This window comes from Melanerpes formicivorus, unplaced genomic scaffold (assembly GCF_026170545.1).
Source record: "Melanerpes formicivorus ecotype bairdi unplaced genomic scaffold, bMelFor1.0.p_v2 SCAF_70, whole genome shotgun sequence".
Taxonomy (NCBI): Eukaryota; Metazoa; Chordata; class Aves; order Piciformes; family Picidae; genus Melanerpes; species Melanerpes formicivorus.
The window spans coordinates 1359668-1385198 of NW_027142422.1; the positions used below are offsets into that span (position 1 = coordinate 1359668).

The 25531-nt window shown below is 43.4% G+C and overlaps 1 protein-coding gene across 1 annotated transcript; it reads right to left on the minus strand.

The window, feature by feature from the left end:
• Positions 1-1996: 1996 nt before the first annotated feature.
• Positions 1997-24115, minus strand: EGFL6 (EGF like domain multiple 6). The gene is made up of 12 exons (XM_068163121.1): positions 23995-24115; positions 20195-20307; positions 19757-19849; positions 16877-16996; positions 14772-14891; positions 13599-13733; positions 12833-12955; positions 9601-9909; positions 6281-6361; positions 5427-5513; positions 3948-4213; positions 1997-2784 (listed from the first exon to the last, which is right to left on the minus strand). The coding sequence occupies exons 1-12, from the start codon at positions 24072-24074 to the stop codon at positions 2686-2688; spliced, it is 1626 nt and encodes a 541-aa protein (XP_068019222.1). The 5' UTR covers positions 24075-24115; the 3' UTR covers positions 1997-2685.
• Positions 24116-25531: the final 1416 nt, after the last annotated feature.

Genomic DNA, 25531 nt, shown 5'->3' on the forward strand with positions numbered 1-25531 from the left:
GGGATGCTGCTCTGGGGCTCCTGTGCTGGGCACGACCTTCCATCAGTGATCCGTGCCGGGCTGCCAGATGATAAATAGAGTAGGATTAACCAGGTTGGAATCAAGTCCAACCTATCACCCAACACCATCTAATCGACTAAACCATGGCACCAAGTGCCTCATCCAGTCTCTTAAACACCTCCAGGGATGGTGACTCCACCACCTCCCTGGGCAGCACATTCCAATGGGCAATCTCTCTTTCTGGGAAGAATTTCTTCCTAACATCCAGCCTAAACCTCCCCTGGCACAGCCTGAGACTGTGTCCTCTTGTTCTGGTGCTGGTTGCCTGGGCAAAGATACCAACCCCCACCTAGCTACAACCTCCCTTCAGGCAGTTGTAGAGAGCAATAAGGTCTCCCCTGAGCCTCCTCCAGGCTAAGCAACCCCAGGCCCCTCAGCCTCTCCTCATAGGGCTTGTGCTGGAGACTCGGGAATCATTATTTAACGTATAAAAATAACATCTAATAGCTGGAAAATGTTTAAAGTTCCTTTCAGTTGCAGGTTTCAAGATAATCATCTTGTGGGAGCATGCCTCAGCATTTCCATATATTCAAGGCTGACAAAATGAAATGCCTCCTTTAATTCTTTTGGCAGTTGAAGAAAAGCAATAGAAACCTTTTGTCACACAACCTTCAAGATTAAGTGATCACATCTGTTGAGTAGGTTTTGAAGGATGTAGCACAGATTTGCTTAACTGGCTAGAAATCCTTTTATTTTGGAGAGTACTGTCTCCAAAGTTTATTGTGAGATTTGAGTGTTGCAAATTATATCAAAGTGCAAGCCACTCGCTTGCAGCATACTTGTGACATTTTCAAATGCCCCCAGTGCAGTTTCCTTGCTGTCTAAAATAATCAAGCAGATAATGGATTTCACATTTCACAGTAACAGAAAACTGTCAGAAGCATTTGAAGGCATTAATGGCTGTGGGCATGACATGCTCTGTGACTGTTTTCCTCTGAAGGAGAGACCATGAAGCTTTTGCCCTGAGCGACTGCATCTTTTAGATGAATGTTATAAACAATGCCAGTTAATTTGCTGGTGTGCTGTGTGATTTATACAAATGTCTGTTTTATTTTGTTGCTTCTGAAGCAGCTGTCTTTGAATATATCAAAGATAAATATTTGGGGGGTTGCTTTTCAGATATAACTATGCTAGGAATATTCTTCTGATCTACTGCATCTGACCATCCACTGCAAATAAACATGAAACAACATCTAGAGAAAGCAGCTAGTGCAGTCTGTACTCATCTGTGCAAATCATTTTCCTGTCTTGTGGGTTTTGGTTGCTGTTGGTTGGGGTTCTTTTGCTAAAAAGCTTAGGTTCATATAGGCTATAAAATTCAGTGTATTGCATGAAAAAGGAAACATCCAAAACAACTAAAGATCATCACTAGTAATAAACGGTGAGCAGTTGACCTAGAAGGGGATATGCAGGGCTATGCACTCACCTTTAACTGAACATTGCCTGAACCAGGGCTTCTCTAGGGATTCAGATCATTAGGTACTTTCAGAAGAGATTACAAGACAGATGGTCTTGCCCTCCACAGCACAGTCCTTTGAATTCTTTTTAGAAGAGGTGGCACCTGGATTCTAGACCCTCCTCAAACGTGTATGTTTGTGTGCATATGTGTGTGAGCAACAGGGTGGCAGCTCCTAGTATATGGGAGAAGGTTCTGCTCAGCTTCCTGCTCCTGGAGTAGTGGATAGTCTCCATCTCATCTCTTTTGCTGAAGTTTGAAGGGACATGAAGAAACTTGCAACAATGCTTTTTCAACTGTTTTGAGATAGAGCCTTATTGTGTGGCCACCAGGCTATACTGTCTGCCAGAAAAATCAAACCCATTCTTTCACACCTCTGTTGGGTAACCAGGCCTGTAAACCAGCAGGAACCAATTCCTTCCTGAAGGTCAGCACATAGTGTGAAGTTTAAGTGCTAATAACAGAAAAAAAAAGAACAAAAAGGATTACCTTTCATTTATTTTTCTTTTTCTCAGTGCTAGTTGGTAAAATCATCTGTTAATAATGGACACTAAATACTTATAAAGCTATAAAGGGACCATTCTATTCTATTCTATTTCTAAACAGCACTTTGTGTGACTAGGACACTGATGACAAAGAGGCTATTTTACATACTTTATTAGTAAGGAAAATATTCCTCAAAGACACAACCCCACTTACAACTTTGCTTATCTCCAGCAAGAAGGAAATAAAGCTTACTTAGTTGAATAGATTGAGTTTCTACACACTAAAGGAGAAGGTAAAACTACATCACAGGAAGCAGCAATATACTCTTAAGGACTACTTTATGTTCTTACAGCATAGAAAAAAACAGAAGACTTAGCCTCAAAAAGAACTTTAAAGAATAAAAGCATGTATAAAAAAGAGCTAGATGGCTAATACTTTAGAAACCCTGACTTTGAATTATGGAAGACAGTAAATGCTACACTCAAAGCATGTGTTAGAACAGCTCACACACACACCCCCCATGTACATTTGCACGTGTCAGTTTGTTTGCATTGCTCCATTAAGATCAAGGCACTTTTTTTAATGCTTTTGTGGTGTTTTTAATAAAGAAACTGTTACAAAAATACACTACTAGTATGGCAAAAAATTAAACCCAGGACTAAATCTATCTATTCAGGTGTCCATTATGAGTCATCCTCTGGACAGTGACCAGAAATTAGTATGACATTGTCCACTCCAATTTCTCCAGTTTTTCCCTTCCCACGTTCTGATTCAAAAGTGATCTGTCATGAGAGAAGAGAGGTAGTAACAGTGAAAACAGAGTTTATTCAACTGTTTAGCAAGTCTTAATTAGTTATAATCTGAGGAATGTTTGACCACAATACAGGACTTCATGACTTAAATCCTTGCAGTTTTCAGAGCTTCCTTGTATTATCTGAACTACACATAATCCTCTGCATAGCTTTACACTACCAAATTAATAAGATTACTTCTTTTGGTTGTACAAAGAAAATGCAAATTGAGGGAAGTCCTATTGCAGTGAAGCAGTTTTATCACAGTATGTTGTGTTAGTGCACTTTATTTCTTGAAGGCATTACAGCTGTTTGGATGCGATCTATTTGGATCCTTAGGGTTTGAGTGTATTATATACTGCACATATTTGCTCTCTCTCTCTGTCTGTGTAGTATCTATATGCATACATAGTACAGTATCCATACTGGAGGTTCATTTTTATTAATAGGATACCTGGGGTTTTATTTTACAGTTTGATTCTCCTTCATGCAAGGGCTTTTCTACATCATTCCAGCAGTACAAAGTACTTTGAAAAGGTTCATTTCTACTTATGGTATTCAGTTACACAGTGGAAGCCTTTACAAAGTATTGATGTGCTTTCTGCACTTATTTCCTGTCACATAAATGACAAGCAGACCCTGGTATTTCAAGGAGAAGTTGCCTGAAGCACAGGTTAAGTCATTTCTCTGTGGCCACTGTTCCTTCCTGGCTACTGTGTTGTGTTCCTAGGGTGACTGCCCACCTTTGATTTTATGTGATGTCCCCTTTTGCACTGGTTGTCTGATTCAGTGTGGTTGGAGAGTATCTTCTGTGAAACAGGGATAATTCTCATTTCTCCAGGAATATGTACATGCTTCTGTTGCATGAAATATCAACCAGACTTTCCTTGGTTGTGTTAATCTACGATCTGATACAGTTTTTACAAAGGATTACTGGCATCAGTGTTTTAACCATCTGGAGCAATTCAGTTCTGAAGTTACAATCAGATAATAACTTTTCTGCTTCCTAAAAATCCATGCTTCTGTTTCCCATTACAAATAATCCTTCCAATTGCCAGTCAGCAATGCCTGTGAAACAGTTGGTGGGACTCTTGTGGATTAGAAAATGAAGTTGCTGATTATAGTATTTGGCTTATAAATTGGGTTATACTTACACTGTTGGTTGTTTCAGCCCCCTGAAATATCTCTATTTTTCCAGTTCTCCACCTTTCATCTTTTCCTTTGTCCTGCTCCCAGACAGGAGCATGCTTTTGGTTTGTCAGGAACACCCGAAGCTTGCCCACTCTCTCGCCAGCAAGCCGGTACGTGAAAATCAAGCAGTAGCTGGTCTTGGGCGTGAGTTCGGTGAGGAGCAGTTTTAGACGTCCCATATCCTCCTTCTGCCCTACAAAACCTGGAACTGCCATGTAGTACCCATCACCTTGTAATTAGAAAAAGGGAAGAAAATGCATCTTTGATGGACTTGTGTTATTCATCAGCAAATTGAATAGATGTTTGCTAAGGAAATACACGGAAACTGTGTTGCTTGGGTAATTCTGTTCTATTTAAAATCAGACTGGAGAAAAGCAGCAGGCAGTGTACTTTGCAAGGAATAAGCTTGCACTGTTGGAAGTCAGATCAGTTTACAGAGGCCATTACTTCATATTTCAGTGGCAATTGCAGTCATTCTTCCTTGCGCTTTCTTTCACAGGCAAAACCACCTCAGTTTTTCAAATGCAGCAGCCTGGAACATGCTGCTGTGCCTCTATGGTGAGACAATTTCCAGTAGTTTAGCTAGCTTGATACTCTCCACTGTTCTCTGCAGTGATGACAAACTCACAAATGGATTGGTATTTTATTCCCCAAATCCCAGAGGAACAAAGAAATGACAGAGACACACAAAGTGACAAAGGGATAAAACATTTGAGCCTTGTAAAAGTCATAATTGCCAGATACGAGGCTGGGGAGACAGGATAAGACCAGGGTAAGGTCTCCCTAGAAATGACAGTGCAGAGAAGAGACTTAGGGAAAAGGAAATACATGGGGCAGGGGAGAAGGGATTAATGAGGAAAAATATGGCTGGAGAGAGGGGAAAAGGGAGAGAATGTGTGTGTAGGAACTGGAGCAAATGTCCTGCAGGATCTACCAGTCCCTATTGTGGAGCTTCTGCAACATTTCCTGTGTCACAGGGGAAACAACTCTCTTCAGCCACATCTTTCTATATACACTGCACAGCAGCCACATGTTGCATTCATGAGGCTCTTTCTCAGATTTTAGCAAGCCTGCTGTTGGTACCAGATAATTTATCAGGCCCCTTACCCCATTCTGAGGTATTTCTGCCTTGACATTCTGAACAGTTATTCTAATGGATTTTTTTCCTAACCTTTTGATTTACTTGTGTTGAAACATATGAGTGGAATTTTCAAACAAGCAATTTCCACTCCCAGCATTTTCAGCCAACTTTTTTCTTTTATAATCATTGAATCCTAGAAACATGCAGGTTGGAAAAGACCCTCAGGATCACCAAGTCCACTCAATAACCCTGCTCTACAAAGTTCATCATGTTCTATTTTCTCTCTCTTTTTTTTGGGGGGGAGGTAGGGGGGGGATGAGCCATCAAACAAAGCATAGTTAGAGGACAGGCATTTAAATACCTCCATCTCGATCAGCAGGATTCCAGTCAAAGTCATCATCAGCATCCTGTTTCCAGTCACAGACCCCTCGACTGAAACTGCAGTCAACTGGAGCAAAACAAAAGGCAACAGACTCAAAGATAAGAGGAGCACTACCTCATAAGCACTGATAAAAATCATTTGCTCTTTATTCACCCAGTTGTTATTGTATAGGTCACCCTAAAAATTCTCTGCAATCTGAATTCAGAGTGTGTTGACTTCTATTAAAAAGCAAAACATAAGAATTTATGTGGTAATTCTTCCTTTAACTTACAGGAAAAGCTGTTGTGTCTTTTTGCCAATCTCCCATCTGCATCTGAGCTTCTGTGCTGTGACTTCTGTACACTGAGTGCTTGCTAATGATTACATGTAGTTGGAGCTGTTAATTTTTAACTCTAGCATCATAAATGGTTTGATATTTGCCAGCCTTAGAGCTTTCCTCTCTCTATTTGTTACACTGGTGTAATCCGCTGAGATGCTCCAGTGCCAGTTCTATCCATTGAAAGAGAGAAGCTGGCCTCCCATGAGAGGAATCTTTTACATCAGCACTCTACTACATGGAGCTGGAAATAACCTTTAGAGCACACTGAAAAAGAGAGTCACTCAGAGTACACCACAACCTTCGTGACTGTGCAGATCAAAAGCACTACATGCCCACAAAAAGGACACAAAATCAGCATCTCACATTCCAGTGAGAATGTTTTGGCCAGGTACTGTGTCTAACACACTCACCAAACTTTTATGTTAAAGGCTTTGAAACTGGTTCTGGCTAGGCTAATACAGGTTGTCATGAAAACATACAGGAAAATAAATACTTTGGAATACAAGCAATCTACCTTCTTGCTCTGGTCTCGACACTGGAACTTTCTTCTTTGCCAGGAAAGGGCCAAATGCAGCTGCTTCTTTCAGCCTGGGAACTAGGGAAAACAACTTGTCAAGTGCTGAGTCATCATGGGAACAGAAAATAGAGCTTAATTCCTTTATACCAGTTGCCATCAAACTCACATTCCTAACCCAAATGAGATACTAACTCTGAATTTTAAAGCTTTGGTTGAATGACAGTTTTCCATAGCCTGTACCTTCTAAACTGTGGACAATGGAGCTGCAAGCCTCACAAGCGCATAAAATGTTGAGTATGGTCTCTCTTTGTCATGGTGATTTGCTTTCTGGATGCAAAAATTCAACTAATGACCAAAGCCCCTGAATTCTACCGGACAGTGAAGATGACGACTCAAGGCTTGGCAATACTTTGCCAACAGCAGCCTCAGAAAGTGGGTAGTGTCAGAGATTTTGTAAAAGCCATGAAATGTTGGGGATCTATGGCCTACAGCTCTGTACTCAGTTAAGTAACTGCTGGTGCTGTGTAACAGACACCCCAGGAAATTATTTCTCTGAAGACATCCTCTCTGCTGGGGTACATGTCCTCCTGCTAACCTGGTCAGTTCTGCTGTCTTTTGAGAAGGAGGGGTGTAGAGACTGCCTTACCTCTTCCTCACCCTCCCAGCAGCAGCTGGCAAGTATAACTGGATAGCCCATCCTGGTGGAAAACCTTGAACAAGTTCTTTTGTAAGAATTTGTCTTGTGCCAGACTGGAAGAGTCAACACAGCATGACAGGCAATGTTTGTTAGGTGCATTCTCTACAGTACTGGCCTAAAGGAGGTAGTTACTTTAGTAGCACCCTCAGAGACTAAGGCAAAACTGTCTGCAAGCTACAAAAGGTACAGAAGTTTGCAAGCACTTATTTACTTCAAGTCATGCTCTAAAATACTCTTAAGTATTTTTAAAGTGCTGTGTCTTTTGTACTTGAGTGATTAAGAGAGGTGCACTCACTGAAAAAATACAGTCTCAACTTCTTTGTGCAAAGCCTGTGTGAGCAACTATCACACATGAGCTGAATGGAAGGTCTGCTTTTACTGGCAGAGGATTCTATCCTTTGCAAACACATGTGCAGATGATACCTAGGATATTTGCACAGACACCTATGAAAACAGGAGGAGCTTAAATATATCATTTTAGAGGAGTAAGGGAGTATCCTTTGGACCGCTGCCTACAGAAGGTGTTAAAGAAAAGCCTGACAGACTGCAGTTCACTTTTTGGCTGCACCACGTGGGCAGCAGTGCTAAGAAAAACTCAGACTTCCTCAACAGTGCCAGAAATTACTTTTCCCTACTCAGCATTGCTGAGTACATGCTATTAAAAAGTTGCAAGTGCCAAATGTTGTGGAAGTCATCACTTTCACACGCTCACACATTTGTTCAGAGGGGAGTTTGTTACCGTGAGATCCACTGAGCTGGGACTTTCCATCAAAACACTCCAACATACAGCCGTAAACACATCCTCAATTTTAAGGATATACTTATAACCCATTGCAGTCCAGAGCCTCCCAGCACCACCATAAAGACTATGCCATCTACTTAACCTCTCTTCTCCTTCGAAACTATCAAGAATTGCTCTGTGAACACACACTAATGAGAAGCCCTGGAGGCGCTTCCGGAGGTGCTGAACTGAGCCGAGAAAGAAGACTCCTGCAATCTCACAAGCTTTCTGATGAATTGCCAGGAGCATGTCCTCTCTTGTTGCCCTTGAAGCCTTCCCCTCACCCAGGCCATTGCTTATATCACCTGGATAATAGTCTTACTTAAGGCAAGGATTAATATATCTTTCTCCAAATGAATGTCTACATGTACACGTTTAGGAACGGGCACATACAGATTAGCTGTTAGGTTTACTGTCATGCCATAAACTTGGCCTTTCACTTAAAGAAAGAGGCTGAGGCTGTGAAAACCCTTGCCAAATTGAGGAGAGCTATTAAATTGTGATCAGTTCTGGAAAGAGTAGTGATTTAACAGAAGACAACAGCTGCCAGAATGATTTATTTATTGAGTTATTGAATTACACTTGAATTCACTTGAGGGATGTACATGCAGGTGTAGCTGTGTGCTCCAGATCCTCCAAGTGAAGAACTGTCATGCAAAGAGCGAGCCAATTTTATAGCCAAATCAGTTTTTGTTGTCAGTACCAGGCATTACATTTACTGGAAGTTATCACCTGGATATTCTGAGATGTGGTAAGCTTCATCTTTAGAACAAGGGGCAATGGATATAGACTGCAGCACAGGAGGTTCCACCTCAACATGAGGAGGAACTTCTTTACTGTAAGGGTCATGGAGCACTGGAACAGGCTGCCCAGAGAGGTTGTGGAGTCTCCTTCTCTGGAGACTTTCAAGACCTGTCTGGATATGTTCTTGTAGGACCTGCACTAGATTCTATGGTCCTGCTCTGGCAGGGGCATTGGACTCGATCTCTGGAGGTCCCTTCCAACCCCTGACATCCTGTGATTATCTTAAAGAAAGGCTTCCAAGAAACCTTAACTGGAATGTGACTACATTTTGCATCAGACCATCATGTGACATCGCCAAAATCCAAAGTTTGCCCCCTCTTAAGTACGAGCAAAGAGCCAGCATTGATCTTTTCATACTATCATAGTATCAGCAATTCTGCTGTCAAGTGCTTATAAATATTTATTATTTACCATAACTATGAGCAGAACCTATTAGTATCATGCTCCTGAAAGTGATGGACTAGCAATATTCTTGCAGTTCTGTTCAGAAAGAAAAGCTTTTGTCCTCACAGAAATTACAGCTACAGGGAAGCACACCTGCTGAGGGTAAATACCCCTTCAGGTTCCACCAGCATTCTGCAGTTAATTAGTTAGCCTTTTAAGGTCACAGTATCACAGTACATTAGGGGTTGGAAAGGACCTCCAGAGAGCAATGCACATTACTTAGGATACCTTATCACAAATCAAAGCTAATAGTGTGTTCCTTGTAACGAAGCAGCACACTACCTTGCTTAGCTGGAGCTTCTGTGAAGAAATTGAGGAGAAGCTATGTGCTATATCTGAACTGTGCTAAAAGCACAGCCTGCAGAGCACCCCTCAGGACAGTGCACTCCCTCTCTGTGCACACTGGCTGCAGACAGATTCCCCTAAAAGGCAGCTTCAGGACTTTTAGTCTCACCAGTAGGTATGTTAGGTTTTCATTTTCTACAAAATAAATTCTGATTAAATATCTGTAATGGTTTGGGATGAATCTGTTGGTGTTTGTGTGTGGTTTTTACACTGAAACCAGGTATTTTTTTAAGTGCAGAAACTTACCAAAGACATCTCCTCTAAGGCTTTGCTCATGGTCAGTTTGGTTCTCAAAAGCTTCCTTCTCCTCTTCATCTGCCTCTTCTGCAGTTTCTCTCTCTTCCTCACTGTAGCTTTCACCAAGACCCATACCATCTCCATAGTCCAATAACTGTAAGTGGGTCTTAGAAGGCAGTGTCACAGACACTTCTGGAATCACATTCTTGATTGGTTCATCTTTTTTCACACTGTTTTTATGTGCAAGAAGTTTCTTAATTGTGTCCTTAGCTGTTCCAGGGATTCTTGCAATTTCCTTCACTGACTTCTCAGGGATAACTAGAACCAAAAAGAAAGCATTAAATACTCAAAGGACTCTTTCAAAGTCAGTTGAGATTATTCAACTCTGTAAAACAAAAGGAAAAAACCTGAATTTTGAGTTTTACCTATTATGAAGTGTAACAAAGTCAAATATCCTCTACATCCAGGCAAAAGTCTCAAAGCATTCACTAGTAAAAGGACATTTTTTCATTTACATGGCAGCACTGATTGTGAGATCATGCTTTCCTGTCAATGTATTGAGTTTTAAGACAAAAGCTTCCCCTCCATATAATCAAACTATGTTTGGATGCTCAAACGAATGACAAATTTCATAGGAACACATTTGAAGATGCATTTCAAGGGATGTGGGGAAGTAGGATTTATCACCAGTGGTGAAACACAGTACCAGCACAAAGGGCTCCTGTAAGACAGTTATGTTGGCCAGCTGTTCTTTTAAGGTAGAAACATTATCAGGTTATGTGAAGTAAGGAGAGATTTTAGCTACAGGAAAAACTTGCTTACCAGCCTTGCATAGGATGCTAAAACACAGGAGCAAGCCACTAAGTTTATTTGAACTATCACTAGAACTTCTAAAACATTGTTAGGCTACCACCTGTCATTGATATACTAGATATGATCTGCCTCAGAGCAAAAGAGCAGACTAACTGGTCTTTAAATCCCTTCCAGATGTTCTCCTCTGTCATCTGACAAAGGCCGATGGCTCTCTGTGCCCATGTCCAAATCATAACTGGGGATTAAAGCCAGGACTACTTTGGATCAGCTTGTTCAAGGTATATGCACAGTGCAAAGCAAATTCAAAGGACAAATCATGGCAATCCTGCAGGTGTTGCTTTTCATTGGCAACATCAGTTACTGATCAACATCAGCTGAAGAGCACCACTGTGTCAAAACTAGGTCTGTAAGGGTTCGTGTGACAAATACAAGTTTTAAAGATCTAAAGCTGAGGAGTTCATCACACCATTAAGAATTACACTACACAAATTCCCTAGCTGTCCCAGTCCCCAGGATGTTGAGGAAGAGGGTGTCCTTGGAGTTTAAAGTGATGGCTATGGACTTTGAGGCTTGAGGAAATGAGGCTTTTTGAATCAACTCAGCATTTCATGATTGTTATGACATGAGCAGTCAGTATGCAACAATATGCCCTGCCCTCTAGTGCTGGCCACAGCCCGAGCCTGCATGGGTGAGCAAGGACAGACCTGGTGAGAGATAAGTCTTGGAGACTGGCTTACAAATTCTTTTGTAGTGCCCATTCTAGTTTCCATATACAAAAGCTGGAGGGAGATGAAGGATACAGACAACTGCTCAGCACAGTTAGAGGCAGTCTGTACATGTGAGTAAAGATTACATCAGCAGGACATAGTTTCAGAAATCATTCTAAAAGTTTTGAACCTCTTTTAGATAGTCTTAAGACAGTCTGAGAGCTTTTATAGATAGGTTGATAACCAGATTCTAGACTGTTACTCCTTTTTAAGCACTATGGAATATCCTCTACCAATGTATACTCCTAGCCTCTTTTGTTTCTAACATTCTTACTATGTCATCCAGGGAAGGATGCTTTGAGAATTCAGGTCCAGTTCATCATGCTGGACTGTGCTCAGTACATGACTACACAAGCCAGAAATGCTTCCAGTAGGAAATGTGGGATGACAAAAGCCTAAGTGTTTTTCATTAAAGGCTGACAGGAGTATTTGGCTCCATGTCAAATTGAATTACAAGAATCTCACTGGTGATGTGACCAGAATTGCTTCTTCAACTTTGACAATTTGTTGTGTCAAACAACTTTTCTTAGGACTGGTAAGACAATCGGAAAGAAAAATCATATATGGGGCTTAGGGATTACCCCATCAGCAAAAAAAGGAACATGAGTAACAAAAAGGCATAAAAGGAGTTGTCATGACTTTGTATTATCATTGAGTTATCCAGCAAAGCATAATGAAGAACAGTAACATCTGCCTCTATGCAGTCAGTAACAAGAGTGTCATTACTGAGGTCCTTAGAGTCATGTCTGAAGCCTGCAGGCTGTAAGTTAGTTGTGCTTTTTCCTGTAATTTTGTGGTTTCCTACAAAAAAAAGAAGTGAATAAAAAATAGGTTCATTTTCTCCCCAGGAAACTTAATTGCATATGGAACCTTGGGAGACTCTAGTCTTAAATAAAAGCTGAAATACACAGAGAAACATGTGATGAGGGAAATGTGGTTTTTCCATGCACAATAGGAAATCAGGAAACACATCAATCTGAGAACAGCAACAGATTGCAGCAAGGCAGAGGCCAGATGTGGAAATGGCTAGGAGCCTTTTGGGGTGCATTTGAAAGGTTACATCTCTATAGACTTCTAAATTAATTGTGTGCTAGAGACAGTTCAGAAACAGCCACCAGCATTTACTGCATAAAGGTGCTGAATGGCAAAAAGATGCCTAAACAATCAGAGGTTAGAGCCAGGCAATGACGTCGTTATAGAGAGGTTTTCAACATTCAATAGATAAAGTCAAAACTGTAAGTTAAGAGGAGTTCACCACAGCAGTAATGGCTTTCCTCCCTTCTCTCCTATATTTGCTGAGTTAGCTTGAAACTCTTCTGGAAGGGACTGCACAGCCCTCCAAGGGGCTAGCAGTGGGAGCTCAAGGAAAATACACAGTAAACTTAATAAAGCTATTTCCTCTGTTTCTTCAGCATGAATTCTATTCTCTGTTCTTAGTTACACTATGAGACTTGGGGAACTCAGTCAATAGGAACTTGACCAAATCCTTGCAGCAACTATGCAATGACACATACAAGCAATACATTATGTTGTGGAGAGAATTGCTCGGTGGGTACTGCAGCACTCTTCATCAAGCTATTTGCTAGAAAATGCCTTATAACCATAAACCATTAGAGAAAAAAAACACCATAGTAATATTCCTGACACCCAGTGGTACTCACCAGCACAATTGAATCCACTTCCTCGGTAGCCTTGTTTACATTTGCACTTGAAGGATCCTTCCGTATTGAGGCACTCTGCATGGGGATTACACCTGTGTGTATTTGCCACACATTCATTTACATCTAGGGAAAGAGAGAAATGCTTCAGTGAAAACTGCACTGAAACCCAAGCTTCATGACTGCCTGTGCCTGCCATCTGCTTCTGGGTATTGTAAACACTAATGTTGGACCAAGATGGCACAGAGAATATTTGAGGCTGAAGAACTCACACTAGGAGAGAATGCTTAGTGTCAGCTCCAACTGCACAATTACTGGCACATGTGCCCATGGAAAATGTAGGGCATCTCAGTAAAGGCAAAGAGAATGCAGTGGTTTTCTGACTGAGAACAGGATTCAAGGTGTGGGTAGTACATGCTCTTGTATTCACAGACTGAGAATGAGAGTGTGTGGTGTCAGTTAACAGCAATGAGACAAAACTGATTCATTCGCTCTAGAAGAAATACAATGGAAAGTAACCCTAAGCATGCCAAGTTGTTGGGATCCTCTACTCTGACATTCCAGCACACAAGTTATTTTCATTAGTGATTTTCATAAGGTCCAGAGTTAATGTTTGAGTGCCATCAAGATAATTCTTAGCATGACATCTTTTACCCTTTGCTGAGGAAATATCCCCAGACTAGTGGAACATCCTTCAGGCAGTGACAGGAAGGATGCAGTGTGGGGACCAAAAAGAACAAGGAAGCATAATCCATGGGCTAAATCTTACCTACACAGTCATAATGGTCATTGACATGTTTCAGTTCATAACCAGGCTGGCACTTGCAGTAGTAGCTTCCAAATGTGTTGATGCATCTGCGGTTGTAAGAGCAGACACCTTTGCCAGAAGAACATTCATCAATGTCTAAAGCAGGAGAAGGGATGCTGGTCAGATCCATGAGAAGGTAAAATGAGAAAGGAAGAACTAGTTGAGATTTGCACAGGAATTTTTGGGTCCTGGCTATCACAAGTTGTTTAATAAATCAATCCTGTCATTTCACATCTAGAGATGACTTTTGCTTGTGCTCATAGGAATGAAGCGGAGAAACATGAACCACCTCTAAGGAAGATGAGAGGCTTGGTAAAAGCTAGGGTAACTGGCAGTAAGATTCTCCCACTGGAGGCAGTGATTTGCCCTGAGGTGGAAAGGGCTAAGGGGAAGTCCCTAAGTTCCATAATTTTCCTGAGAAAGGAAATGTCAGAAACTAGTTCAAGAGAAAGCCCCAGAAACAGGAAGCTGAGAGTAGTCACAGCTCTCCTACTGAGTCTCTGCATCCCTCCTTGCTGGATTCAGTCAAGACTGAACTGGGGGAAAGCCCCCTGTGGTCAGCCCAGCAAGGTAGATGAACAGGGACAGACATTTTTGGAGAGAGGAGGAAGCCCAGTATGGGAGGAGTCAAAAAATGCTATTCAACAGCCACTGTCGTTAAATGTTACTAATTTGTCTTGTCATAACATCACATTCAAAAGAGAAGTGATGGTGGTACTTGGCATTTGTCCTTCCCTGTCACATTTTTGTATAGATCAGTGACTTTGCATGTAATTCATCCTGCTGTGCTACTGTGCTTACAATCACTTTAAATTGCTGCTAGACACCACAGTTGGTCTTTTACAGTGCATAGGTGATCAAAGGGAAATGGAGAACAGAAAACCATTTGAAGAAACCTGTAGTCAAAAATCACTCTTTCTGCCCATGGCAAACCCTTCTGATGCACACTTCTCTCTCCTGTAACCAGCAGAACATTCCCAGACCTCTCCAGGTTATTTCCTTGTGGCTCTGCCAGGACTCAGGTGTGTCACAAGCTAAAGGCCAAGCCTGCTGCACTTGATTCTAGCATGAGGCTTATGTCTGCAGTCCTATGGATCCTACTGAAAACAAGCTGAGAGTGAGCTTGAACCATACCAACGCATGTCCTTCCATCTGGTCCCAGCTGAAAGCCACCTGATGGACAAAGACACCGCACCTGTCCTCTGACTTCTTCACAGCCATACTGGCAATTCACCATGGCACATGTCCTAGAACCTGAAAACATGATTTAAAATAATGAAAGGGGCAAAATGCTAGGCTGGGATCACACACTTAAAAAAACACAACCTAGATGAAATTAAATGAGAATAAATCCAGCTCTTTCCACGCTGACCATTCAGGAGTCCACGAGATAGATCTTAAACCTTCTCTGACTGTGTTCTTCTCTTATCTGCCCTTATCCCCTCTTCCCCACCCCAATGTGGCCCAAAGCCACATTGTTCTGATACCTTTTTCCTAGCTCCATGGGCCCTTGGTGTGGTTGTATATTTGTAGATAAGCACTTGGACTAGGTGGACCTCACCTTGCTAAGGACACTACATCACAGTGAATTTGATTCAAAAGGAGCATCAATATACTCCAAGTGTTTGACTGACTAAAGTTATGACAATTATACAGCTGGTTAAGTAACCTAGCATCTCGTCCAGGCACAACCTTCAGTTAGTATTAGGTGAGATGGCAGACTACTAATCTTAACCAAGAATAATTTCTGCTTGAGCAAGTCATTTACCACTTCATTTCATGATCACCATTTCCACATTTGATAGACACTTGATACAAATGCAAAAAATCAGAAAGCAAATCCTGAACTAAGACTGACTTAAAATGAATGCAGCAGAAACACTAAATTACAGTTGGGATAAGTTTTCCAGACTTGCTTCAGAAGTGTGGCTGCAGCAAGCATTTGTGGTCAGGAGTGAGAATGAGATAGAATGAGATTGCTGCTGGGCTCAAGAGATAAGTTCCTTTTGACTCTAGTTCTGGCTTCTGCCAGCTTCAGCTGTCTGGGAGTCAGTGGCCTTACTGAAAACTCTGGTGTATTATGTCAGCAGATACACAAATTATCTTGCATAAGTCAGAAGGAATATATATCAGTTTCTCAGAGATGTCAGGGCCCCACATCTGTTGCATGCTGGTGATACACACCATCACTAGATGCAGAGGCACAACCCTGAGCTGTGATGCAGGGAAAGGAAGCCCTCCAAAAGCTCTGTCCCCATGCACCTTTCATAGCAATTTCAGTCTCCCTGTCATAAGAGTACAAACTCTGGGTTTCCTATCTGCCCCAGAGCTGCATAACCTGCACTCCTGGGAGTGTTTCCCAAGATTGAGTATTTTCCAGGTTATCCCAAGACTTAAACTCTCCAGGTGAACACCCTGCCTGGTGAATGGTTGTCTCCAAGATTGGGAGATCAAAGCCTTTCAGATTTTATAGTTTTATGGCATACTCCATGTGGCTAGGTCCATTGGTTTAGGACAGACCTCCCAAGCAGAGGCCCCAGTAGAGCCACTGCTGAGACCAACTAGCTTCCTTGCCCAGCTGCTGCATCTGCTCCAGTCTAGTGGACTCCATAAAAGGCTGTCACCACATCACCTAAGGTTTGGGAGATTCAATGCCAAAATACCTGTCTGAGATATCTCAGGTCTGAAAAATCAAGTTGGCTAGAAAGAGCAGAATGCTTTCCATTACATGCTGGATTAAAGAAAATAGAGTTTAGATAAGCCTTAGTTTAACAAAGGTTTGCAAGAAGCTGGCAGCAGCTGCAGGAAGCATGTCAACACACAGATAGAGAGCACAGAAAGGTAAAATAAGGAATAATGGTATGAAATTCAGCACATTAAAAAGTAGTTTATATTGGTGATCTGCTTGGATAGATTCCTTTATCCTAATTCAACAGATGAACTGTCAGGACTATGCACCAAGGTTATACCAGCTGTCCTTTATCTGAAGTAATGCTGTCAAAGATTTTTACTTCTAGGAGGACAAAAAAAATTCCTCTTAAGACCACAATACATGTATGACCTAGCTTCCTTCATCCAGGTACTGCCAGAGTCTTTTCAGCTGCTGCCAGTACCACAGAGCTGAGGCAAAGACCCTACCCTGCATAAGCCAAATCCATTCATCAGAAGAAGAAAATCTGCTGGGATCAGCTATGGCCAGGTAATCGTGGTGTGCCTGTCCTCTCAGCTCTATTACTTACTTGCACACGTGCCATCTGGCATGAGCATGTAGCCGTTGAGACAATAGCACTTGTAGCTGCCATGTGTGTTCATACATCTGTGTTCACAGGGTCGTGGTTTCAGTCCGCATTCATTCAGATCTGCAGAAGCCATTGGAGTGAAGTGAGTGCTGGGTTTGTATACATACATTCATACACAGGGGTGGATAATATTGCCTAATGCCTTGAAATCCCCACAGTAAAATTGCCTGGATTGAAAGTGAGCCAACCCCTCACAAGATGAGAGTTCAACAGACCATCTGTCTGCAAGACTGCTAGCAAAACTGACATGTACAGACTTCTACAGCTGAAAAACCAATGCAGTCTGGACACATCTGGCAGCTTGTTGGGAAGACATGGGGGAGTGAGGAGAGTTGTAGCTACTCTCTTCTCTGGGAGTTATTTTTCTTGATTTCTCTGATTCTAGCTGGATACTTCAGCCCTCTGGTTGACCTCTGTACTGTAAAGGCAAAAATACGAGACTAAGAACAGTTAATCAGCTGGAGATAAAGTGAAACAAAGACTACTTTTTTACCCTGAGCTACATATTGGCACCAAGGTTATCAGCAGCAGAAGTTAATATATAAGAATTTTGTGACTAAGAATAGAAGGAGCAATCTGAAAATTCTCACCATCCTGAGAAGGAAAGCATCCTAAATCCTTTTTGAAATCCAGGACATAAAAGGCTTTGCAGAAACTAAATTAACTTCCAATTCCCTATAGCTGTCTTTCACAGGGAGAAAACTGGAATCCTAAAACATTCAGTTTGTGTGGTATAGGCACATAGTGTGCCAACAATGGCATTGGTCCTGCAACAAGGGGAAAACATTTGTGCTTGTGAATTCTGTGAGCTGAGGCCTCCAGGAGTCATTATCAGACTGCACTAGCAATATACAGCCCGTTCCACACGTGTTCAGCAGCACATGTGACTAACAATACAAATTCAATAGAGATGCAGCCCTCCAAGCAAGCACTAAGCTTGTGCAATTCCACTTCTAATGGGAGAAGAAACTGTTCTCATGCTTATGAGCCCTGTAGATGACAGGAAAAAACCTCCAGATCATTCAAAGCATAACCTGTGGGGGGGTTGTGCATGTGGAGAAGTGTTTGCTACAGTTCAGTCCAGGGAAGAAAAAAAGAGTTGCATTCTGTTAGTCTATTATTTGACCACAGGGTCTGTTTGAAAAAGGACAACCTGTCAGCTTGCAAATCACATTGGATTTCGTGTTGCTGTGGCTCCACTAAATAACCAAGACTCACTTAAAGAAACTAGAGAGGAAACTGGGGAACAAAAGTTGTTCCACTTAGACTACACATTTTCAAGAGTGCTTATCTGCACCTATCTTGCACAATGCACAGACAGCATACACAGCTCTAAAACAGAACCTATGGGCATGAGGCTAATTTAGCTCAGACTTGGTGGCAGACTAATACAGTCCCCTTATCTCTGTTATTTTAGTTAGCTCATGTTGAGACTGTTCAGCAGGGTGTTCTGCTGCAAGAACAGACCACAGCTCCATCTGCCAGGAAATTAAAAGTGGAACATTTCTGGCTGCTGGAACACAACCACCTATATGACCCAGAGCTATTTCAGTAATATAGCCATTTCTGGTCTGTGCCAGCCACCTGGCCATGCTTCAGAAGGTAGAGCAGCCCTGGGAGCTAACAGGCAATGTGCACATGTAGGCCTGTGCTTCCACCCAGCCACAGGTCTCTTAATCTACTGTACACCTGCAGAACTGATCTGCCCGCCTACAGAGGCTATGTCAAATGCAGGTGGAGCTACTGCACAGACAGCACCTAAAAGCTGGAGGTTTCCATGCTGCCTCTTGGTCACACTTAAGCTGTCAAAGAGTTGGAGATTAAAATAGTGCACACAACTGCAGCTGCTGTTCCATTTTTCTAGCACTGAAGAATTGATTTCTTTCACTGTGAGCAACAAAGGTGCAAAAAGATGGAGGTTTCCAAAACACTTAAGAGCATAGCTTTATAAACATAATGTTTGAAAGATAGTATGTAACAGATTAGTTGTTTTGACTCTGAAAAATGAGACTGTGTCACTATGTCAATGTAATGTTTTCAAACACAGGTTGCAGGTGCTTAGGAAAGTAGCAGGGATAGACTCATCCATTCATGTGGTCTTTATGTAACATGTCCCTTACAACACCTGCAATTCACTCACTGGCGCTGCAGTAGGATGGGCTCCCTCCATGCAGTGCACTTCTTTCAGCTGACCCAACACAGAGGTCTCATACATTGCAACAGGTGAAAACCAAAACACCCCAGCCCTCACCATTGTGTTAGCTGGAATACATGCATGTCTAATTGCCAGTTTATGGAGGGAAAGGGGTGTGTTCCAAGTTTCTGAATACACAGTGATAAAGACTCAATTCTGGTTCTCAGCAATACCAATCAGCATATGGAAACAGATGGCATTGACCCAGGCAGCTTGAGAATTCTCGTGTCTAGCATATAATTGCATGTCTTTCTGATGGGAAGGTTAGTTAAGAAAGAAACATGGACTGCTGGCTAAGAAAATAACATGTGTTCTGGATTTGACTTCTGTCTCTTCTAATAATTTCATCTATGCCTTAATCCTCTGACTATAAATACAACCGTTTCCCCTTGCCATTAGCCTACAGGAGATACATGATACAGGTTCAAACTTCTGTGTGCTCAAGGAAGTTTAAAGCTTGCCTGGGATGCTAGAGATGCAAAAACCTCAAACTCTAAGCTCTATGTGAACAACAAAATACCTTGGTTTACAACTTTGTAAAATGACACAATCCATAGCACAAGATAAAGAGACAGAACACCAACAGTTTGGGGTTTTTTTGGAGCAACATCCCCACATCCACAAACCTTGAGTACAGCTTTTCCCTATAAATCCAGGGAAACATTTGCATTTGTTGGGTCCCACGCACTCGCCATACTTGCAGCCATGTCCACAGACAGCTGGTGGAGTCAGGCAGAGAAAGGAGAGAGAGAAAAAGTTAGGAACAGTCTATTCAAGAAATTTTGCCCTGCTTAGTTCACAAAATAAATTGGTGCACAAGTTCAACAGCCTCCAGAGCTAAGAGTTTTTCAAGATGTATTTTACGGTTGGGTGTTTTTACCTAGAGCTCTGCTTTATTTGAGGAGATGGTTGATCAGATATGTTTTATGCACTCTCACAGTTAAGAGACTTCTCTCCTCAGAAGGTTTCTTTCTGTAGCTTCTGGCAGACATACATGGAACCCCTGTATTAGCACCAATTGCACAGTGGTGGAGAAGAAACAAGTAATAAAGTGTTAACATTACCTTCACAGTGGCCCTTGTTGTTCTTTTTCCAGCCATAACAGCAATCCAATCTAGAACCATAGCGACACAGCCCAGGCTGGCTCACACTCACCAGCTGCCCAGGAGCTCTTGAGCTGTGTAAGGAAGGACAAATACCAGCTCCAGAAATCCGTTGCTCTGTATACTCCTTTGTACCTTTCCCTTATAGTTTTCTTCACCATCATGCATGTTCATTTGACTGAAGCTAGGGCAGCATTCCCAGAAAGGAATGCAAAGTTGCATTTTGTTGGAGAAACAGGGGAAGTGGGAACATTTCTCCTGCAACAAATGAGCAGTGTAACAAATTCTTTTTAATGAGAAACATGGTAAAGGCAAAAAATAGTCAAGTCCCCTGCTAGAATGAGTCATGTGTAATGTCAGTGAAGGCAATGGGGCTGCTCCAGCTTGCGTCACGTGGAGAATCTGGATTGAATATGTGATGCCATCTCACTGCTTTGGATGTGCTGATTCCTGCACATCAGTCAGCCCCATAAAAGCAAGTGACCTGCAGGCTCATAGACACTGCATATGTGCAAATTGGTTGTGTAAGTGCAGTCTTGTGCAATCTGGTTGCACAGGACTACCTGACATTACAAATTAACATTACTTTCATCTGCCAGTAAGCCCAGGGGCCTCCAAGTCCCTGTGCAAACCAGCTGCTGCAGGAGTTGGAAAACATGCAACATTAGTTACCAAAATTGTGGAAGCTGACGGAAATACACAACTCTAAGTCTCTAGATCTGCTCTGTGCTGCAATAGGTGCTGTCTATCTGAGGTCTATTCTCCCTCTGATTGCTGATACTTAAGTTCTCTATTACCACATGCCTGTCCTCTCCAAAGTCCTCTCCCCCTACTGCTTTTTCCAGGTCATAATTAAAAATGCACTTTCTTCAAGGAGTCCAACAACATCTCACAAGATTTCAACACAAGCTTGCCTTTAAAAATGGAAGTGTTCCATGAAACTGTAGATAAAATTAACCTATTTAAGCTTTATACAGTGCCCTAGAGAAGATCCCTCTCTTGTTCTGACTTCCACAACAAACAAAATTAAAGCCTAGCTTTGGCACTGGGAAAGGTCAGCTAGACCATTGAAAGCCCACCTGGATCCCAAAATCTGGGAGAAAACCCATTTTTGCCAGGTTAGCTCCTCTGACCCACTAATAAACACCATCAGCTCAGCAGCTGCCATCAAAAATTCAGACTTTTATACAAAAGAAAGAAATTCAGACTGAGAAGATCCTTTCAAGCAGGCAGATCCTGTCAGAGAGAATGTCATGTGGGAGAAGCAATGCAGGCTGCAGGCACAGAAAGCTTCTGATCCCTTCCTGTATGATATTTGTGTAGGATTTCACAGGGAGCACCTAGAAGCCCAGATGAGATTGCAGTGCTTGTCATGGTTTGTTGTGTGACAACTAGCCTTGAAGAACCTGCAGCATGCATATGTTATTGAAGAGAAGAGGCAGAAGGTGGACTCTGCAGTTCAGATTGCTGTGTAGGCCAGTGACAAGAGTGGGTTTTTCACTTCTAGTGAACACTTCTACTGCTTCTCCTCTAAGTAGCTTGCAGCACTGGTGCTAAAGGTATCAAGTGGTAGACTGAGCCCTTCAGGATGCCCAGGCAGGAGAGAAGTAACAGATTTTATATGGCTTTGACATTGCTGACACCAGTAGGATGGCATTTAGCAAAGTACATTGAAGATGATTTATAACTTCCACTATAAGCCAGGGCCTTCTCAGCTGAGGCAACAAAGAGATGGTTGTATTAGCCATCACAAGATCACTGTGAGCTACTAGCACCACTATATACACCAAGTGGGACCTTAAGGAGTTTCAGTTAACATTCTAGGAAAGTTTTGCTGCTGCCATTTCAGGTTGTATTATGCACAGTTCTTAACATCCATAATGAAGAAATATTAATTATATATAGTAATTATGATAGAAGCTATGAAGAATGACCTGTGTTACAAAGGATGGGAAGAACTTGGCTTCAGCTGAACAAACCAAAAGTTGAGAGAACTTGTTGCTTCCTATTTTATGTCAAGCAGCTCCAAAAGAGAGAGAAGTTTGTTGTGCCAAGTTATATCCATTTGCTCTTGTGCTGCTGTTCATTAATACTCTGAGGGGGATACAAGAGTACAAACACTGCCACAAGAGAGGTAAGACTCTTGAAGAGCCAGGAGAACAAGTCCTACCTGATTTTAAGATATATAGTCTCACAGAAAAACGTCTAGTGCTGCCTGTAGTGATATGGACGTATCTAGGGCCTCATTTAATCAGCTGTTACAGAAGAAGATTGCTACTCTTTGGAGTAGAATCATAGAATTGTTTGGGTTGGAAGGGACCAAGGGTCATCTAGTTCCAATCTCCCTGCCATGGGCAGGGACACCTCACACTAGATCAGGTTGCTCAGAGCCACATCCTGCCTGGCCTTAAAAGCAATATGGGTCTGAGTAGGGGTAGAATTTATAATCTTCATATTAAAGAAGTGTGATCAGTTCAGGGCAAAGCCTACAGATACTTGGCTGGCTCTAGCCAGTATCTAACTCTTTACCTACAGCAGCAGGAATAGCAGACAAAATAAACTGGGTGTGTGATGTAAAGACAGGCCTTACTACAGCAATACCTTAGCCTTCTTGCAGTGATTTATTCAGTTTGATACCAAAGAAAACATGTATTTACAATAAAATGTGTTCAGAACATTCACCTGCTCCACTGGCCAAGCGGCTAGGTAGACCTTCCAGTAAAGTGAGGTTGATTGCTAGCAATTTGGCTTAGGTAGGTTGCAGTTCCCCAACTTACTGTGAAATAACATCATTTTTAGTAAAAACATCACTGTTGGCTTCAGCTAACTCTATGCCATACTTTCTTCTGGAAGGAGATAATGCTCCTGTTTTCTGGTCTTACACCTTTCAAAGTGTTTGAAATGCAAATACACAGCATCAAGAAACAGCTAACATGAGCATCTAAACAGAGCTCTGCATTGAAAGCAAATGTGTTTTCTAAGAGCAGGTCTGGAGTTCATAAGTTTCCAGCTCCTGAGGAGCTGACCACTTGATCACTGCCTGGCATGTGCTGGAACAACACACAAACACTTGTTGATTAAAGACATTCCCATTCACAAACCTGACACTAAACAAACCACAAAACTAGCTACTCTCTTCCTGCAGCACTTGTAGCCTTTTATTTGCTTCCAAAGAAGCAGGATAGGGAACACTAGATTGATTTCATCTGCAGTAAACAGCTTTATTCACCCTCTCTCAACATCTCATTCTGTTTCTGGAGTGTACATGCAACGGTCATGGTAGGTAGATTTTGAAGCACCTGCTTACACAAGCAAACCAAACCCTAGAGAGACTCACACCTTTCTGTACGTGCTGCAGCTGTTCTCACCGTTTAAATCTCCATCAGTGCACTGAAGTTACCTTTTCCCCCCCGGGGCTTTGGTGCCATGACTCGGGGGGAGGTGGCAACTACGCCGGCAGGAAAGCCTTGCTCGTGTCGCCAGCAGCGTTCAGCACCACGGAGCCGTGCTACCCGCTCTGCAGGGAGCAGCCTGGGCTGTGCAGCGTGGCGCCGGTAACTCGCCACGGCCCCAGGTGAAGCGCAGACTCACCGACAGCGGCGGCGGTCCCCGGGACGGCAGGAGCGTCCGCTGCCGCCCAGCTCGGCCACCCGCCGATGAGTCCGACCTAATCCCGGGTCTGCCTGCGGAGACCCCACAGGGCTCTGCCACACAGGGCCCCAGGTAGGCTACCGACCACGTTCCCCGGCGCCCCCGCTCACCTGCTCGCGGCTGCCAGCCCGGCGGCGAGGAGGACGGCAAGAAGGACAGCAAGCAGGGCGCCCTTGGGCGCCGCCACCATCGCCCGGCCGCGGGAGGCGACCCCGGTCCTGGCCCGGCGGCAGTGAGGCAGCGACTGGCTGGCCCTCGGCGGCGGGGCGGGAGGCACGGGAGCCGGCGAGCGGTAGGACGGGGCTGTATAACCTGGCGGGGCGGGGCCGGCCCGCCTCCGGCCGCGCTCGCCGTGCGCTACCCGCACGCCCCGGCACGGCGGGGGCAGCGACCCCCGGTGGGACAACAGCTCCGTCGGGAGAACGGGACAGGGGCGGTGAAAAGAGTGGTCCAGCCGTGAGGAGGGCAGGCTGCAGCTCAGGGAGACCCTGCCCGACGGGCACGGAGCCGCGGCGGTGTACCGCCAGGGAAAGCCCTATCAGCCTGGCAGGCAGTACGGTCTCAGCATCCTCCCTAGAGCTTGGTCCGTCCAACAGTCTGCGCTGTTCCGCGGGCTCGGCTTTCTCAGGTACCGGCACCCACCGCGGCACCCTAGCCTTCGGTTCCATCACTGGACAGTCACATCTGCGCTGAAAAGTTTGAAGGTTTTGCCTTCAGTTTCAGGACCTTCTGGCCAGACGTTGCCACAAACTGCTAAGGCCTCTGCACAAAGTTTGTTTCAGCTGCTAAAGTTCACTGGTTACGTTATTTCATGCTAAGTCCTTTGCTTTGGTGGTGCTGCCACAGCATGTGGACTGCCTCACCCCCTTGTCTGTCCGCCTAAGATACTACTGTAGGGGTCCCACGTTTCATATTAGAGTTTGTTTTTCCAGTGATGGAGAAACTTGGTTAAGGTGTGACAGCCAGCCAGAGCTGTCTGTCCACTTCGGTTTACCAGCCAGAGCCCTACTAAACCACACTCTGTGGAGCAACATCCTGAGTCCCACTAAACTGCTTTGGCTGGACAGTCAAAACCCTAATCCTCATGGCCCCATGAAACAGAGCCTTACCACACGTTCACCTATTAGGCAAGCCAGACCCTACATGACTTTGGATGGCCAGCCAGCACCACACACCAGTTGGCCCCTCTAAGTGATAATCCTGCATGATTTTGCTCATCACCCATGTTAGATAGCCAGCTAGCAAAAGCCTTACTAAAGAACTTTGGCTGCACAGCCACCTAGACATCTTAGATTGGCCAACCAGCCAGAACCCTACATGATTTGGGCTGTATATGCAGCCAGAGCCTTGCACCACTTTGGCTCAGGCAGCCAACCATTAAGTGATTTTTGTATGTATAGCCAGCCACAGCTCTAAACCACATGTCCCCATCAAACAGCTAGGGCCCTATAGCACACTGGTAGGACAGCCAGCACCCCACAGCACTTTGAGTAGCCAACCAGTCAGAGTCCAAAACCAATTGGCTTTACCGGCTAGCCAGAGCCCTATACTGCTTTTCTGACTGGCCAGAGGTAAACATCACTTGGCCTCCTGACAGAGCACTACAGCACTTTCTCTGAACAGCCAGTGAGAGCACACCATTTAGGC

Excerpts from the sequence above, each read along its gene's own strand:
- EGFL6 (XM_068163121.1), bottom strand. The coding sequence starts at position 24,074 with ATGGTGGCGGCGCCCAAGGGCGCCCTGCTTGCTGTCCTTCTTGCCGTC. Across the intron at positions 6,362-9,600 it reads CCTTAGAGGAGATGTCTTTG|TTCCCAGGCTGAAAGAAGCA; the intron begins GTAAGTTTCTGC and ends TGTTTTCCCTAG. Across the intron at positions 2,785-3,947 it reads GGGCTGAAACAACCAACAGT|ATCACTTTTGAATCAGAACG; the intron begins GTAAGTATAACC and ends CTCTCATGACAG.